At 40.6% G+C, this 16,351-nt stretch overlaps 1 protein-coding gene across 1 annotated transcript; it reads left to right on the top strand.

The window, feature by feature from the left end:
- Positions 1-2,337: 2,337 nt before the first annotated feature.
- Positions 2,338-5,316, top strand: LOC127631257 (uncharacterized). Its single transcript, XM_052109329.1, has 6 exons — positions 2,338-2,689; positions 3,650-3,900; positions 3,989-4,117; positions 4,628-4,768; positions 4,859-4,994; positions 5,096-5,316. The coding sequence occupies exons 1-6, from the start codon at positions 2,338-2,340 to the stop codon at positions 5,314-5,316; spliced, it is 1,230 nt and encodes a 409-aa protein (XP_051965289.1).
- Positions 5,317-16,351: the final 11,035 nt, after the last annotated feature.

Here is a 16,351-nt window from a genome sequence, read left to right as displayed (position 1 = left end):
ACTACTTTTGTCATATTGGTGATGTAAGGGGACAGAGTTAAGCTAATAATGACTATTTTCTACTTAAGGCAAAAGTCAATACTTTGTATTTAGCACTGCTTTAAATTTTGACATTTCTAGGTGAGGTGAATCGATTATTTTCACCCTACCCTCATCGTCCAGTTAATCAACTAAGAAGAACTGGGCATTTCCTCCTTCACAAACTCCTAGACTGAAAAAAAGTGTGTGTCATACACGCACAGATTCTTTTGCCTAGCCAAGAGGAAAGATTCAGAAGTTCCAAAGGTGCCAGAAAAATTTCAACTGGAGAGAGCAGGACTTGGAGAAAGAAAATTATTTTCTCTGGTGAGAAAATAAGTTATGATAATAACAGTTATATCATATACATAATATCATAACTGATAATGTGTTGTATGTTAATGTGCATTTTCTTTAAATGTTTTCCTCATCAGACAAATACTCTTCTTCGTCAGAGTTTAGTCAAGAACTCATGCGCCAGTTCCCAAAACTAAGTGAAGCTGGTGGTTTTCAGCTTTTAAAGACGAGAGGCTGCACCAGGACAAAAATTCTGGAACCTATCCCATGTCCATATGAAGGCTACTCTCCTGAATATTTGTGCTCTGATGCAGTCGGTATAGGAGCTGCAACAATTTATGTAAGACCCCTGCAAAAGATCTGAATACAGAAGTAAGTGTTTAAAAATTCTTAAAACAAAGCTCTGTTTGAGGTACTTAAAGATAATTTGCATACGAAATAGATCAAAGGGACATACTGTACAAAGGGAAAGAGCAGATACATGTAGCCTCACGGGAAGAACTTTGCAAATGGGTTTCCACGAACACCATGGGGATAACCAAACCAGTGGATGAGTTTTATTATATGTACAAAATATGTCAGGCTACAAACAAAAACCCACATAATCTTTTAGAGTGTCTACTGTTTGTTGCGAGTTTTCAGCCACAGGGAGCTGAGCTACGTGTCATCTGAAGTTTTTAGATCCAGGATTGAATAAAATTGTCAATTCCAAAAACTGGCAATGTGAACCTTATACATGCAGTCAGTAATTAATATTTCACTTGCGTTTTCAGTATTCCATAGAGAAGATCTAGGGATTGTTTCAACATGCTTTCTTAATGCAGAGCAACATTGCCTGTCTTATTTCCAGCAGCTTTTCCAATAAAAGATTTTTCTAGAATTACTAATTATATTTTAAAGTGCTCACGTCCAAGCACGAGAGTAAGTAAATAATGAATTTTCATTTTTGGCTGAACAGTATGGAAGCATATGGGTAGCAATATTCAATTTGAAATGTAATATGCAAAATGACAATGCAATATGTAAAATGGCAATGCATTCTGTATTTAAATTTACATTTTACTTTACCATTCTAGCAACGTTTGGTGCAAAATGAAAATGAAATTACATAATTTACATTTGCCATTTCATACACTAGTTTTAATATGCATATTTGAAATGCTTTTTAAGTTGCAAAATTAAAATGAAAATGCATTACAGAAATGATTAGATATGTGTAACATGTTCAAGCAAAAACCGTAGCAAAATGATCATTCAAATGTTATTTTTCTTAATTGCATTTACACTCAGTCAAGACACTTGCGATTGCATTTTAATGAAATGTCCCGCAATGAATGTAGCAAAATTCAATGTGCACATTGAAAATGCATTCGAGCCGATCACGCCCCTCCTGCCCTGTCAATCACTGCATCAAGGCGGGGCTTAAGTTGTGTTGTTTCTCTCTATGGCACTGGTCGGGGGTATTACGCAGAGGGTCAAGAAGGTTCAAGTGAGGCAACATGGACAAGTCTTCGGAATAATAATCTTCGGAAATACTACCGTTTCTCTGTTCACGCTCCACTTCATCTGCTAAAGAGTTTAACACTCGTATTAGCTCTGCCGTCGCCATTTTTTCAACACCTCAAAACACTTAACATAGCCATAACATGTTATGTTTACCTGTTGCCGAGCCCGCCTTGATGCAGTGATTGACAGGGCAGGAGGGGGCGTGATCGCCTCGGAATGCATTTTCAATGTGTACATTGAAATCTGCGTCACTTTAAGCCTTTGTAAGTTTGGTATGTTTTTGGCAGGTTGCTGTAGGACAAGTGTCTGGAAATGGGCCACCAGTGGTCTGTTTGTATTGCAGCAAGATTTTCCCATTACCGGAGATACAAGAACATGTTGATCGCTGTGAACTGTAAGTATATTCCTTAGGCTACTTTAAATTTTATTTCTGAAGTGTCAAATTTACAGTGCCCCATTCACACATTATATTAATATAATCTGATCACAAGTCTTTTAAAACTCCACTTTAGCAACATGCAGGGCAGCTTTACTTGCAGCAATACACCAGCAAGTAGTCCCAACACCCTACATTATGAGAGCAGAGCAGGTTGCAGCAACAGCATTCCCATTTATCAGAGCAGCAACAGCATTCCCATTCTCGAAAGCAGCAGCAGAGCAGGAAGCAGCAACAGCTTTTCCATTCTCGAAAGCAGCAGCAGAGCAGGTAGCAGCAACAGCCTTTCCATTCCTGGAAGCAGCAGCAGAGCAGGAAGCAGCAACAGCTTTTCCATTCACGAAAACAGCAGCAGAGAAGGGAGCTTTCTTTCTGGTAGAGAGCAGGAGCATCAAGAGGCCAGTGTATCTGAGATCTGTGCTGTAGTGGAAGGTCTGCACATTTCCAGCAATATTCTAAATGGTTCTTTTTATCATATGTCTTCAAATGCAATTGGGCGAGCTTATGTCAAAGCAGACAAGAATAGTAAATAATAGTTTTTTTTACAAAAGAACACTGAATGGCCTAATATTTTAAGTGCAACCACCAGTCCTAACCAAGTTATTATTTGTAAAAACTTTAGATTTCGATTGTAAAACTAATTAAAATATAAACTAATGTTTTAAAAATGTGTTATTTGGCAAGTGACCATGGTATAAGCGGGTTAATGCCCTTCGAGGTGTCCATTGTCTAGGTATTAATGGACTTCGGAGGAGGCAACCGTCCGTCCATTAATACCTGACAATGGACACCTCGTCGGGCATTAACCCTTACATAGTTTTATGAGGAAATATCTGTCTGGCAAGAAAAAAAATTACTAGCCAATCACGATTCTACTGTCAAGATGAGGGTTAATTTGTATGTTTGAAACTAATATTTTCAGATTGGAAAATCGAGAGTGATGAAAAGCAGGCAGCATACCAGTTTAGAAGAAATTTATTACATGGATCGGAGAACCAGACACCCCTTAAGGTTACACTAGATCTAACCAGCAGTATGGAAGACAGAGATAGACAGTTTCTGTCATTCTACAAGTCAAACCGAACTGACTGGGCATCCCCACTATCAATCAACCTTAAAGGTATGGTTAAAACGTAATCTTTTTCATTAAACATAGGATTATTATTTATATACTATTTGTATGTATAAAGAATGCTTTTTTTATTGCGTCAGGTGATGCTGCAATTGGGGATGGCGTAACGCGTTACTACTTTGCAATGCTTATGTCCAGAATACAATACGGCTTCTTTTTAAATATTGGTAAGTGTATTTTATTTACTTTTCTTGTGCAATTGAGAAGTTTTTGTCTTAATTATTGTGTGAACTAATTGCCACCTTTTACAACTTTTTAAGATAACACTGGAAAAATGCTGTTCTTCAATGGAGAAGAAGATCACTTGGTACCATCGTCCTCACGAGTTCTTCTGGACAGTGATCTTTTTAAGGTCATTGGTCGAATGATTGGCCACTCGTTCATTCATGGAGGGCCACTCTTGACAGGACTGAGCACCTCCATGTTCAACCTACTTCTAGGAAGTGATGAGCCAGCCATCACAGACATGAGAGACTGCCCAGACCAAGATATAATCGATATTGTTTCTCTGGTTAGTTTAATTCTACTTTAAGCTTTTTATTTTGCAATTTAAATGACAAATAATTTATTTAAACAATTTGCTTGTTCTTTTTGTATAGCTTGAAGAGCCACGGAATCTAACAGATGTGGAACGATACAAAGTGAATGATCTTGCTTTTAGCTGGGACTTGCCAACATTAACTACAGAAAACCGGAAGTGGCTTGCAGAAACCATTCTTCAACATGCGGTATTCAGTATTGTGGTGTATTTCTGTGTGAAAAGTAATGTTGAATGAGAAGGAATAGCTTGTTTGCAGTCACATGATTCTAATGAAGTTTGAAATTCAGATGGAGGGCAGGAAGTGAAATGCAGATTAGACCAGATGAAGAAAAGTTCCTATTACAGGGTCATATCAATCAAATTTCAGAAACTTCCCTAGCTGAAATTTAGTGCTGAGCAGTTTTGACAAAATTTGTATTTTTTTTTTTAAGATTCTAGCCTAACGACCCCGATTTTTAAACGATTTTATTTGTCCTTACAATTTTTAACAAATCAGTACATAAAGCTAACAATTTAGTTTAAAATGTAATCAAATGAAAAATATATAATAATAGGTATGTTTTAACTGTGTGCAATTTCTGTAATTTTAATGGACATTAACAAATAGCTAAACTAACCTAGGGGATAACATAAGCTGCAAACGTTTATGATGTTTATAAATATGCCAGTTCTTATAATATGGTGCCTGATTCTTTAGGTTATTGGTCGTAGAGAGAAGCAGATGAAACAAATCAAACGGGGTCTGAAGGACACTGGGGTCCTGCTCATGATAAAGGAACGCCCTTCTCTCATTACAGTGCTGTTCCCAAGAGCTGTTGACAGAATCATCCTTCCTGAAGTAATTGATTATTTATTGTTCTGAAAACATGCAATCTTTAAACAAACTTTTCATTTTCTAAAGCATTTATGCTATTTCCTTTGTCCATAGATGGTTTTAGAAAGAGTTATATGGCCAATGACGCAGAATGAGGACGACGAGGAGGATGAAGATGAGGATGATCAAGAGGTTCCTCTGGAGTTGAAATGCCAGATGGCATCGTACCTCAGGATGTACATTGAAAATGGTAATGGCCTTATTACCACACATTCATTTCAGACATCAGTTGGCTCATTTCATAATTTTGTAAATTGTGCACCCACTTTTTTTTAATTTTCTTTTTTACAGCTACAGCATTGGATATTGAGCAGCTTGTTACATTTTGGGTGGGTTGGGCAATCCTCCCACAACATCTCTATGTGGAGGTGTCTAACTCCATTAAAATGCCCACTGCATTCACATGCACAGAGAAAATAAAACTGCCTTCTCACTACACTAACTATATGGACTTTCAGGCGGACTTAAAAGCAGCCATGTCCACAAGTGAAAGTGGATTTGGATTAATTTAATCATTTGGAGAGTTCCTGGGCTTTTTTAAATGAAGAGGCCAGTATGCTCCCTGCCATCAGGCTTTTAATTGGACTGTTTATTGAGAGAAAAAATGTAAATTAATGAATTCAAATGAAACTAAATACTACATGATTTTATAATTTCATGTCCATTTATTTGTTGCAAGTTACATATCTTTAAGTTACAAATTGAAATTTTATGGCAAAAGGTAAATGTACTAGTACTTTAATATTTGTAATATGTGTATTTGTAAGTTTAATCAAATGTAATTACCAGCCAGTGCATCAGAAAAAAATTATTTGTACAGCAATAAACAAATTGTATTCAAGAATCTCAAGAGTTGAACTTGAAGTTCTTATAAGAGGTATAAGTTTTAGTGATTATGACATTAACTGGTTAATCACACTGACAGTATCATAATAAATTTGAACAGCACTTAAAAATGGAACGTCAGGATGAGGCAAGGTTGCAATTTCCTCATTGGTAAGTTCTCGTGGTAGTTGAACCTCGGGGATATTCACACCCTCTTCCTCAGAGGAGTGTGGTCCTTCCCAGTCCACACCATAGTCGTCATCCACCTGGAGTAAAGAAAATCTGTTACATTCTCCCCAATATACAGTTAAGGATGCTTAGGAAATGATGAGTCTATTCATGTGTTCAAGATTTCTGCATTTTTATGAAGGTAAACATGAGATCAATGAATGTAACATTAAGGAGATCACAATGTCAATAGGTTCTCTAAATGTAAATGTCTACACAATGAATAACAAACCAAAGTTTGAAAATACAACTCCAGTCAGTGTTATTGTCAGTAATTATCATTGTAATCCTAAGATTGTTTTTGAAGTTTCAGTAATTTATCTAATTTTGTATATTTATGTAACTATTTTAAGTAATGAAATATTTATATATTTGCAATTAACTACAATAATCTTGCTTCAGTAGATTTAATTTATTGTTAATTTCCAATTTATTTAATAAATTTTTTTTTAGCTCAAGTACAGTATAGAAATCACTTTTACTCAACCTTCTGATCACGTATTTTTATTCAAGGATGTTCAGATATTTGTATTGGAAAACAAGAAAATAATTGGGGAAGACATTTTTGAAGTACATGCAACTTTTAATGTCACGTCTTTATGAATTTAAGACCTTTTTAAGGCCTTGTTTTGTGTAATGGCACATTTAGACTGTAAGCCCCAAAAATTTTCCTTTAATATTTTTGTAGTTCAGTTTCTTGTTTGTCATCCACTACTTAAATTTGTGATTTTGATTAGCAGGTAACTAACTTAACAATTTGAAAGCACCTGGTATGGATCTTGAATATCTTGGAACCTTGTCCAGAGTTGCAGTGGAGACTGGTTGCCTGCTGTTCTGATTTTATGATTATTCCATGCCTCCTGGAAAAATCCGAGATGCCTTTGCAGCTGTGGCAGATAGGTCCAATGCAGAGCAAAAAGATGCACCTCATTGTCAGGATTTAATGTGCCATCTGCCTCCAGATCAAGGAAGAGACAGGAGAAAAGGTCCAAAACTTGCTGGTAAACGTCCCTCCACAGTCTCTCGATCCTGTAATTATAACATAAATGCTTCCTCAGACAACAGGCCCGATGTATTGTGATAACGTAGATACTTGGCACTACAGCATTTCTTAATGCTGCATTTCTTACAAATTATAGAATATTTTCAATCCTCATATGCATTTCTTTACAGTGGGAAAGAAAACCCACAGAGTCTTAATATTAGATGCTGAGATATAATCAATCACTTAATGGCAAAGTACTTTTTGAGTAATAAAAGGGGGGGAAAAAAGCAACCTTTGGTTATGGACACTGCGCCCTGTGATGTGGGAGTGTCGGTTTTCCCCTCGATTGGACACCATGAAGTAGGCCACATCAACGTTCTCCCAGCCCTTATCAGATCGCACTCTGGAGGGTAATCCAAAGCGATTTACAGCTTCTACGAAACTGTGCAGCACAACAGAAGCACTATTTTTCATAGCAGCTTTTAGGTACACAATCATCCTGCTGAAGCCATCTATGCCTCCATGGACCACTATCCTCCACCTATGCAAAAAAAGAAATTAAAATGTACATCTTCTCTGTTGCCAGAACAGTGAGTTTATAATGGTGGGGCAGTGGTGGCTCAGCGGTTAAGGCTCTGGGTTACTGATCAGAAGGTCGTGGGTTCAAGCCCCAACACCACCAAGACACCACTGTTGGGCCCTTGAGCAAGGCCCTTGAACCTATCTGCTCCAGGGGCGCCGTATCATGGCTGACCCTGCACTCTGACCCCAGCTTAGCTGGGATATGTGAAAAATAAATAATTTCACCATGTATATGCAGAAATGTATGTATAATGTGTGACAATTGGTCAAATTAAATTAAATTAAATAAATCAAGGAACAAAATGTCAGCAAACTAAAAGATAAATTCTGTCATTAGCCCTATTCAGGCAGTAATCATTTCTCATGTGGACATCTGTAAAACAAACAAAAAAAAAGTGCTTGGCATCTCTGATAAAACTCATGCACTCAGACGGTTCTATTTACAGTGATAGTTCTGTGATCCTATGAACATGGAAAAGCGCTGCTTATGTGGTCAGTCGCATGGTTGTAAGAAAGACATGAACATCTTGGATGACGTGGGGGTGAGTAAATTATCAGGAACTTTTCATTCTGAAGTGAACTTGTCCTTTAAATCTTAAAAACATACCCAATTAGTTTGTGGTTCCCATCTATATGCCACATGGCATTAGGTGCTGGAACGGAATACTGTCGACGCCTTATTGTGTGTAGCGACAAGGCTCGTAGCTGTGTTCCCTGTGGATCCACTCTCTGCAGGGACTTGCGCACTCTTTCAACTAATATAACAAGAGAGAAATAACAAAAAAAAATCTTAATCTTACTGATTATCGAATTTGCCTGTTTCAGGAGTTACTTAATTTAATGGTGTCCAGGCTACTGTAGAAGTATGGCCAATTGTATGCAATAATCATTTTACATTAAAGATACTCCACCGTTTTTTCATATTAAACTATGTTATTCTCTTAACTAAGATGAGTTGATACATACCTCTCTCGTCTCAGTGCGTGCACTAAATCGCTCTGTCTTTCAGCGAAACTTCGACAGCACTTAGCTTAGTGGATAACTATAATGTATGGCAGAATACCATCCCAAGCACTTGCTATGGTATTCCACCATACATTATAGTTATCCACTTAACACACTTAGAAAAGCGCAACGTTTTATTTTGTGTCACCATTCTTGGTCGAGTTACACTACTCGTGTATTTAAACAGGGAAAACATGGAGGTGTTTGGTCGCTTCTCTGCTTGGATCCTAATGAATGAACTGGGCTAAGCGCTGTCAAAGTTTTGCCGCAAGACAGAGCGATTTAGTGCACACACTGAGACGAGAGAGGTATGTATCAACTAGTCTTAGTTAAGGGAATAACATAGTTTAATATGAAAAAACGGTGGAGTATCCCTTTAAGATGAACAAGTCTTACCTTGTACTTTAACACCTCTTGAGCTCAAGTGGCCATGCATCATACGGTAGTCAGAATTGGGGTAGAGGTTCTGGATTTCTGCTACAGTTCTGTCCAGATCATCATTTGATATGTCTGTGTATAGGTCAGATACTCTGCAATAATGGGGAAACAATGGTATGGCAATTAAACGAAAAACAAAGTTTAAGCCACAAAGACAGAAACTAGTTCCAAATTCATTTAGAAAGAACAATTTGAAGCAAGCAAGTTTCATGGGACTTTATTACCTTCTAGTGCCCCTAATACAGTAAATTTACCACTGGTTTTTCATACACATTTCTTAAATTAATCCCTGACTAAAATACAGATTCGAGTTGAAAATAACTTAGACTGACATATCTTGAAATATGCCATTGTCATTGTCTCAAGATGCACACCAGTAATGTTTTATCTAAGACATTTTTATAAAGCTGCTTAAATATCCAAGTTCTGGCTTAAAATAAGCCCTGTCTGTGAAAACTATTTGGTTACAATTGGTCCCTTACAACGATTAAGACTAAGGGCTTTTAATTCAAATTAAACTGCACAGACCTGTTCTGACAGAAAAAACTCTGATCAGACGTAACGTTAGTGAATCATTCGGTGAATAATTTCTCCAATAACTAACTTAGTTAACTGCAACTAACTTATTTAACTAACTGCAATTTAGTGATAACGCAAAAAAAGTCCCATATGTGACTTACCTTTTTCCATATTCACGCATTCGACGTAGGGTTGCCACCTTTGATTTGTGAAAAACAGGGACACTCAGATGAAATTTGTTTTTGTTTTATTTTTTTTAGAGGGGGATCAACCCATAATTGCAAATATACTGTGTTAACAGTTGTAGGACTCCCTATTGCCTTTCTTACCTATATTTGCCCTGACGTAGATGCACTCCCTGACGTAGATGCACTAACTCTGGACTCCTTTCTACATTAAATACAAACATTAAATACATTTTTGTTTAAACTTTGTGTAAACATATGCTGTATAATTATAATCTATATAAAATCTAATCATTTGTAGAAAGATAGGCTACTCTTTAGGAATTAAAACATATTTACATGTATTATATAGATTATAAACAACTTCTTTTTTTTTTTGTTAACTTAGTAAATTTGGGCAACCTAAGACTGACATTTCTCACCTCTTTTTCCATGTGTATTTCTCATCCCTTTTGCTGCCAGCAGAAGACCCGGCTGTCCCTCAATGAATGCTTTAAACTCCAAGCATGATAATTTAAAGTTTAATCTAACTTGAAGTTCGGCTTTGACCAACCCCACTGACATCCTGTTCCTTTTGTCTGACCAGACATCCTCCATGTGGCTAAATACACGCTCAGCATAGGCATTGCTGACAGGGATAGAAAAAACAAATGATACCACTTTGAGCAATTCAGTTGCTGCTTTCTCCTTCTTGAAAAAAAAGCCCATTTCTTGTCTGGTGCCAGCTCTTCTGGGATGCGTTCAAATACATCGTTCAGTACAGTGTAGTCCTGATACAGTTTGTCTTCGTCAATGCTCAAAGCTAATTTGTCGACCAATCGCCGAGAGCATCCCATTCCATTGGACCACTCAGTCGCAGACAGCTAGCGTTAGACATAACTGGATCATCAAAATCAAAGTTAGCCTCCAGGTAATGAACAGCCTTTTCAAAGAAGCTGTCGACCAGTGTTGCAAAGTCCGTTTGGTCTCTTGCACTTAGTTTTCGGAATGCTTGCTTTGTTTTACTACCATAAAATTTGTCTGCACGACGCGAGATTAGTTGGCTGCGTAATCGGCTAATTACTCCGTGAACATCCAGTAGAGTAGCACTCTCATTTTCCAACTTCCGAATTGCGCTGTCAAATTCCTGCATTACATTGTGCATGAGCAACAGGAGACATCCAGACACTGTCACATCATCCTCATCATTGCTGTCGGCAGCATCAGCACCCCTTCTGCATACAACCTTCCAGATAATGTCAGGACAATCCTTCTTTCCTAGTGACAAAAAATAACTCTTGAGGGCAGGCCAACACTCCAGGATCCGCTGAATTGCAGGCAATAGAGATAGCCAACGGGTTGGAACATGCCTCAGTATATCTTTGTACTCAGGGCCGGCCCAAGCCTTTATGGGGCCCTAAGCAAAATTTGATTTGGGGGCCCCTCGGTGCCGCCAATATGATTGAATATTGTCAATGCTTGATTATTCGCACACTATAAATCTAACACACCCCTTATCAATTGTATTAGTTGTAGCTGTGTTTCTTACAACATACCAATGTCTGCTTGGCATGATTTTACCCTTCTACGGTTTTAAATGTAACAGTAGCACACCTATATTTACCCTATCCTGCTGATCCTCTGTTACCAGTTTTGTGTACTTCCTAGAGAACAATTTGAAGCAGAAGCTGTAGACAGTATCATTTCTTTTTGAATAAGTGAGCAGCTCCACTTACATTTTTTTCCCATTAATTAACTTAGTAGTGGAAGCTTCGGCCATAAGGTTTTTCAGGGAATGTGAAGTTTTCCTTTATAGGCAGTGGCACTCTGCTTACCAGATCAGTCCTTTCTGAGTCCGACAGGATAGATGACAACATCAGTGGATGCACGTGCTGGGAAGTGCTCCTTGCATGCAGAGGATGGACCTGATGAAAGATGAAAATAATAATAAAAGCTAGCCATGTTAGATGTCATATTAAAAGGTAATGCAACTGTCTGTCAAAAACAAAGGCATGGTTTATCCATATAAATATAATGATCTGGGATTGTTGAAAAATCATCATCAGCTGTAGCACTGGAACTTGGGGCAGGTGGCGTTGGTTGTGCCCCACGTCCAAAATATTTCAACAGTGCTCCTAGGGAAGTTTCATAAGAGTACATATTTGACAGAATATTTGACAAAATATGTTATTTTCTCAACACAAATTATTATGCACAGCAGCAAGCCATCTGTACTTCTAAACAACAACTCTTAATCTATAACTAGCTAACTGAGGCATAATGATATTGGAATATAATAGCAAAGACCCCAAAATGGTAGACTAATGTAAATAATGTTAAGTTGTTATCAGTACAAAGTTTATGGAACAGAATCTTATTTTTATTTCAAAAATACATACCCAGGAAAGTTATTTTTACACAGAAGACAAAAACATAATCTAAAACTTGCTAAGTAATATGTTGTTCTAATAATATATTAAGATGTCAAGGCTATTTACGGATGATTAATCAAACTTTCCTAAAAAAGAAGATATGCTACAAAGGCTATGTTAACTAACTAGCCAGCTAATGTTAGCTCGTAACTTAGCCTAGCTACTTAACATACCTTTATCGTGCTGTTTTTCTCTTCCTCTATTTTCTTCTTTTTCCTTTTCTTTGCACCAGAGGATATGTCCTTTTTTGTGACATTGCTGTTTTGCTGTCTGAATGTGCTTGCATCCTGCAGTCCGTTAACATAATATTGCATTTAATATTGCGTTTTTGTATAATTACCATTGTCCATTGACAGTATAATCACACACAAAAAAAAAATCATGTGCTCTTGGGGGCCCCCTGGTGGCCACCGCGGCCCTAAGCAGCCGCTTAGTTCGCTTATGCCTTGGGCCGGCTCTGTTTGTACTGTACAGAAGTAAACTCGCAAAACTCTTTCAGAGATTCTACTTTTTTGGCTGAGCATGAGAATTCGCTGTAGATTTTTAGGACAATGGATTAACATCATAACCTGCAGCGCTGAGAATTCTGTTCGCGTTTTTCAGGGAGTTGTGGATCAAGTGGCATTTGCAGTTGCCCTTTACGATGTGTGGACTGACTTCTTTCAGTTTTTGATAAACAGAATTATGCTTGCCAAAATTTACAGATGCATTGTCAGCACCATATGCACTGATCTGTCTGACACACAAGCCATTTGTTTCTGTGATATCCAAAATTTGTTCATAGATAGCCCTGCTGGTTTCATGGGGGTCTTCAGTAAAATTCCAATAGCCCATATTTAACACCCTCGTCTTCGTGGAAATATTGGACTGTGTATGGATATAGTTTGGCTCCCGAGTTTGATGCATCAGAGCAGACAGAAAAATATGGGGTATGTTTCAGTTCTGTTGCTAAGCGCTCCTGGCTGTAAGGTGCAAGGACGTTTTGAACTAAAGCTTCACTTTTTGTTCTTCCACATGACATTTTTGTGGCAATACTTGAGTCATGAAAGATCTTCGCACTTACTTTATTACCACAATCTGTAGATAAGTAGCTGTGGCGTGAAGCACTCCGTGGTATACACTGCTGAGCTCTGCTACTGCTATCCTGTCTTCCTCTGGTGAACCTTTCTTTGTCATAAACGTTGCAATGGCTAGATTTTTGCGTTTGATTAATGCAAACCTCTGGTGCTTCTTTGTTTTCGCATGATTTTCCAGCTGTTTTTCCTTCATATTTAACTGAAATTTTGGCAGGACACAAAACACAGGTAGCGGAGAACGGGTCTCCTTGGTTGGGCCTTACCCATTCAGAAAAGTTTTCTCTTTTGTCCAGTCTGAGTTGTAAGTTGTAAATCGTTTTTTCTTTGACACTGGTGGCTCATCTGATTTTGGTGTACTACTACTATCCTCCTCGTCCGTTTCTCCCCCCATTTCACAAAACTGAGTAAATAGAAAGTTTTTTAAAAAGCTAGCAAGCAACTCAACTCACACTGTTTCATTCTGGATGTGTGAATTGCCCGCGCGACCGACCAACCGACAGCACAGGCAGTTGCTAAGCGACAGGCGATAAGTTGTATTTCTGCTTCCAATCAAATAAAGTAAACGCCTGGCATCGGCCAATCCACTGTTTTACCCGTTTTTACTCGTTTACGGACACAGGATTGGATGTGCACAGCCATGAAGAAATCGTATCGGTTACCTAACGTAACCTCGGTTCTCTCTAGATGAGGGAACGAGTATTGCGTAAGCTAGCTTACGCTACGGGAAAGATTCATCTTTTCTGAGATATTGAAGCCAAAAAATTATCCTTAATTTTTGTATCCATTGTCAACGCAGTGCGGCAGCTGCAGACCTTGAGCGGGCTAGCTAGCGAGCTCATAGGTTGCTCTGCGGCAACTGCTGCAGCCTATAGACGAGCTTGGGCGAACTCGCATCCAATGAGAGGCGTCCGGCGCTCACTGCATCAAAGCCCGCCAAAAGGGCGTGACTAGAGTGCATATAAGCGTAGTTCGTGAGGCTGGAACCCTGGTTTTCATTGACTGAAGCGAAAAGTCGCTGCGTGGCGCGAAAGCACGGCGGCTACGCAATACTCGTTCCCTCATCTAGAGAGAACCGAGGTTACGTTAGGTAACCGATACGTTCTCTTCACGAGAGGTTCTCTCGTATTACGTAAGCTAGCTTACGCTCACGGGAACCCATTGTCAACGCCGTCGGCTCAAGCATCCACTGTATAAGCCCCAGGGAATTAAGGGGGACCCGGGGAGCCCTTATGAGTGGGGAAATAATATTTGGCCGGCAAGAATGCGGGTCATTTATTGTGTAATACATAAGCACATAGTAGGGCCGGAAGCGACAGAGCGGCGGTGCCGGTCTGTGTGGAATGTGTCCCATCAGTGCAGCTCACCAGGGGAGCTGTAGCGTATTAAACCGCTAGTAGTTTTGCCTGCAGAGCGGGCAGTTCCATATTGTAAAATCTGACAAAGGTGGAGGGGAAGTCCATCCCGCTGCCACACATATGTCGTGAATGGAAATTCCGCTGGACCATGCCCACGAGGATGCCATGCCTCTAGTGGAGTGAGCCCTAATGCCCAACGGGCATGGCAGGTCTTTTGACGCCGTATGCAGCAGCAATAGCGTCCACTATCCATCTAGATAGTGTCTGTTTCGAGGCGGCGAGACCTTTGGTGCGCCCTCGAACGAAACGAAAAGCTGCTCGAGCGCCTGAAAGCAGCGGAGCGTGCAGTATACAATCTCAGTGCTCTGACCGGGCAAAGGAGATTGGCGTCGCGTCGCTATCCGGTGCTGGCAGCGCCGATAGGGAAATGACCTGTGCTCTGAAAGGAGTACCGATCACCTTGGGAACATAGCCGTGTCTAGGCTTTAAAATGACCTTGGAGTCACTTGGTCCAAACTCAAGACACGCAGCTGACAGACAGCGCGTGAAGGTCTCCCACACGCTTGACTGATGACAGGGCAGTCAGAAAAACGGTTTTGAGTGAAAGGTATTTCAAATCCACGGATTGAAGTGGTTCGAAAGGGGGCTTTCATAGTTTCGAGAACTATAGAAAGATCCCAGATAGGAACCGATGGGGGCGCGGGGTTCATCCTTCTAGCTCCCCTGAGGAAGCGGATGACCAGCTCGTTTTTACCCCATGACTGGCCGTGCAGGGGTTCAGCTGAACGCCGCAACGGCCGCCACATACACTTTGAGCGTGGATGGGGATCTGCCCTCATCCAGCAGCTCTTGTAGAAATACGAGCAGCGTACGACACCCCACATGTCCGTGGGTCCAGGTCTCTGTCGGTGCACCATTTTGAGAACACAGACCATTTTGACGCATAGAGTCTTCTCGTGGAAGGGGCTCTAGCGTGTATGATGGTGTTTATTACTCCTTCTGGCAGAGCGACGGTAGTCGCTGATCACCCACGCATGCAGCCCAGCTCTGGGTGGGGATGCCAGATTGTGCCGTGAGCTTGAGAGAGGAGATCTGCTCTCACTGGGATGGGCCACGGCGCTGTCAGTGACAGCTGCGTAAGCTCGGTAACCATGTCTGATTCTCCCAATGCGGGGCTATGAGGAGCACCGAGTGACGCGTTTCCTGATCCTCTGCATTACCTGTGGCAATAGCGAGACGGGAGGGAAGGCGTAAGCGGGCGTCTGGGCCAGTCCTGGGCCAGCGCGTCCTCGCCGAGAAAAATACTGGGCAGTGAGAGTTCTCTTTGGACGCAAAGAGGTCTATCTCTGCTCTGCCGAATAGGTGCCATAACGCCTGGACTGTTTGAGCGTGCAGGGACCATTCCCCTGGGGAATATTGTCTCTGGACAGTCTGTCCGGCCGCCGTTCAGGTGGCCTGGCACGCGCGTCGCCCTCAGCGAGCGCAGGTGGCACTGGGACCAACTCAGTATGCGTTTTGTCAGATGGAAGAGGTTCCTGGATCTGACACCGCCCTGACGGTTTAGGTAGGATACCACAGATCTGTTGTCCGAACGGACCAGGACGTGGTGACCCTGAATGACCGGGAGAAAGCGACGCAGCGCGTACTCGACCGCTATCATTTCCAGACAATTTATGTGAAGGAGCTTTTCCTGAACTGACCATAGGCCAAAACCGGAGAGCCCTCGCGAGACCGCGCCCCAACCCGTGTTGGACGCGTCTGTCGAGATGACTTTTCGGCGAGATACAGCTCCCATTGTCACTCCCCGCTGATACCATTCGGCCACTGTCCAGGGCTGCAGAGCTGATATGCAGGTCTGAGTCACCTTGATGGGCTGGCGCCTGTGGCCCAAGCCCGGCGAGACGCTGGTGTTTAGCCAATGCTGAAGCGGCGCATGTG

The sequence above is a fragment of the Xyrauchen texanus genome, chromosome 37, assembly GCF_025860055.1.
Source record: "Xyrauchen texanus isolate HMW12.3.18 chromosome 37, RBS_HiC_50CHRs, whole genome shotgun sequence".
NCBI lineage: Eukaryota > Metazoa > Chordata > Actinopteri > Cypriniformes > Catostomidae > Xyrauchen > Xyrauchen texanus.
The sequence above is the reverse complement of the archived record's forward strand: the minus strand, read 5'-3'. Positions and strand labels throughout refer to the sequence as shown.

Bases quoted from the DNA above. Each gene is read 5' to 3' on its own strand.
- LOC127631257 (XM_052109329.1), top strand. From the start codon at position 2,338: ATGCAGGGCAGCTTTACTTGCAGCAATACACCAGCAAGTAGTCCCAAC. The intron at 2,690-3,649 runs GTCTGCACATTT...CAACTTTTTAAG, and splicing joins GATCTGTGCTGTAGTGGAAG to ATAACACTGGAAAAATGCTG. The intron at 4,995-5,095 runs GTAATGGCCTTA...TCTTTTTTACAG, and splicing joins CAGGATGTACATTGAAAATG to CTACAGCATTGGATATTGAG.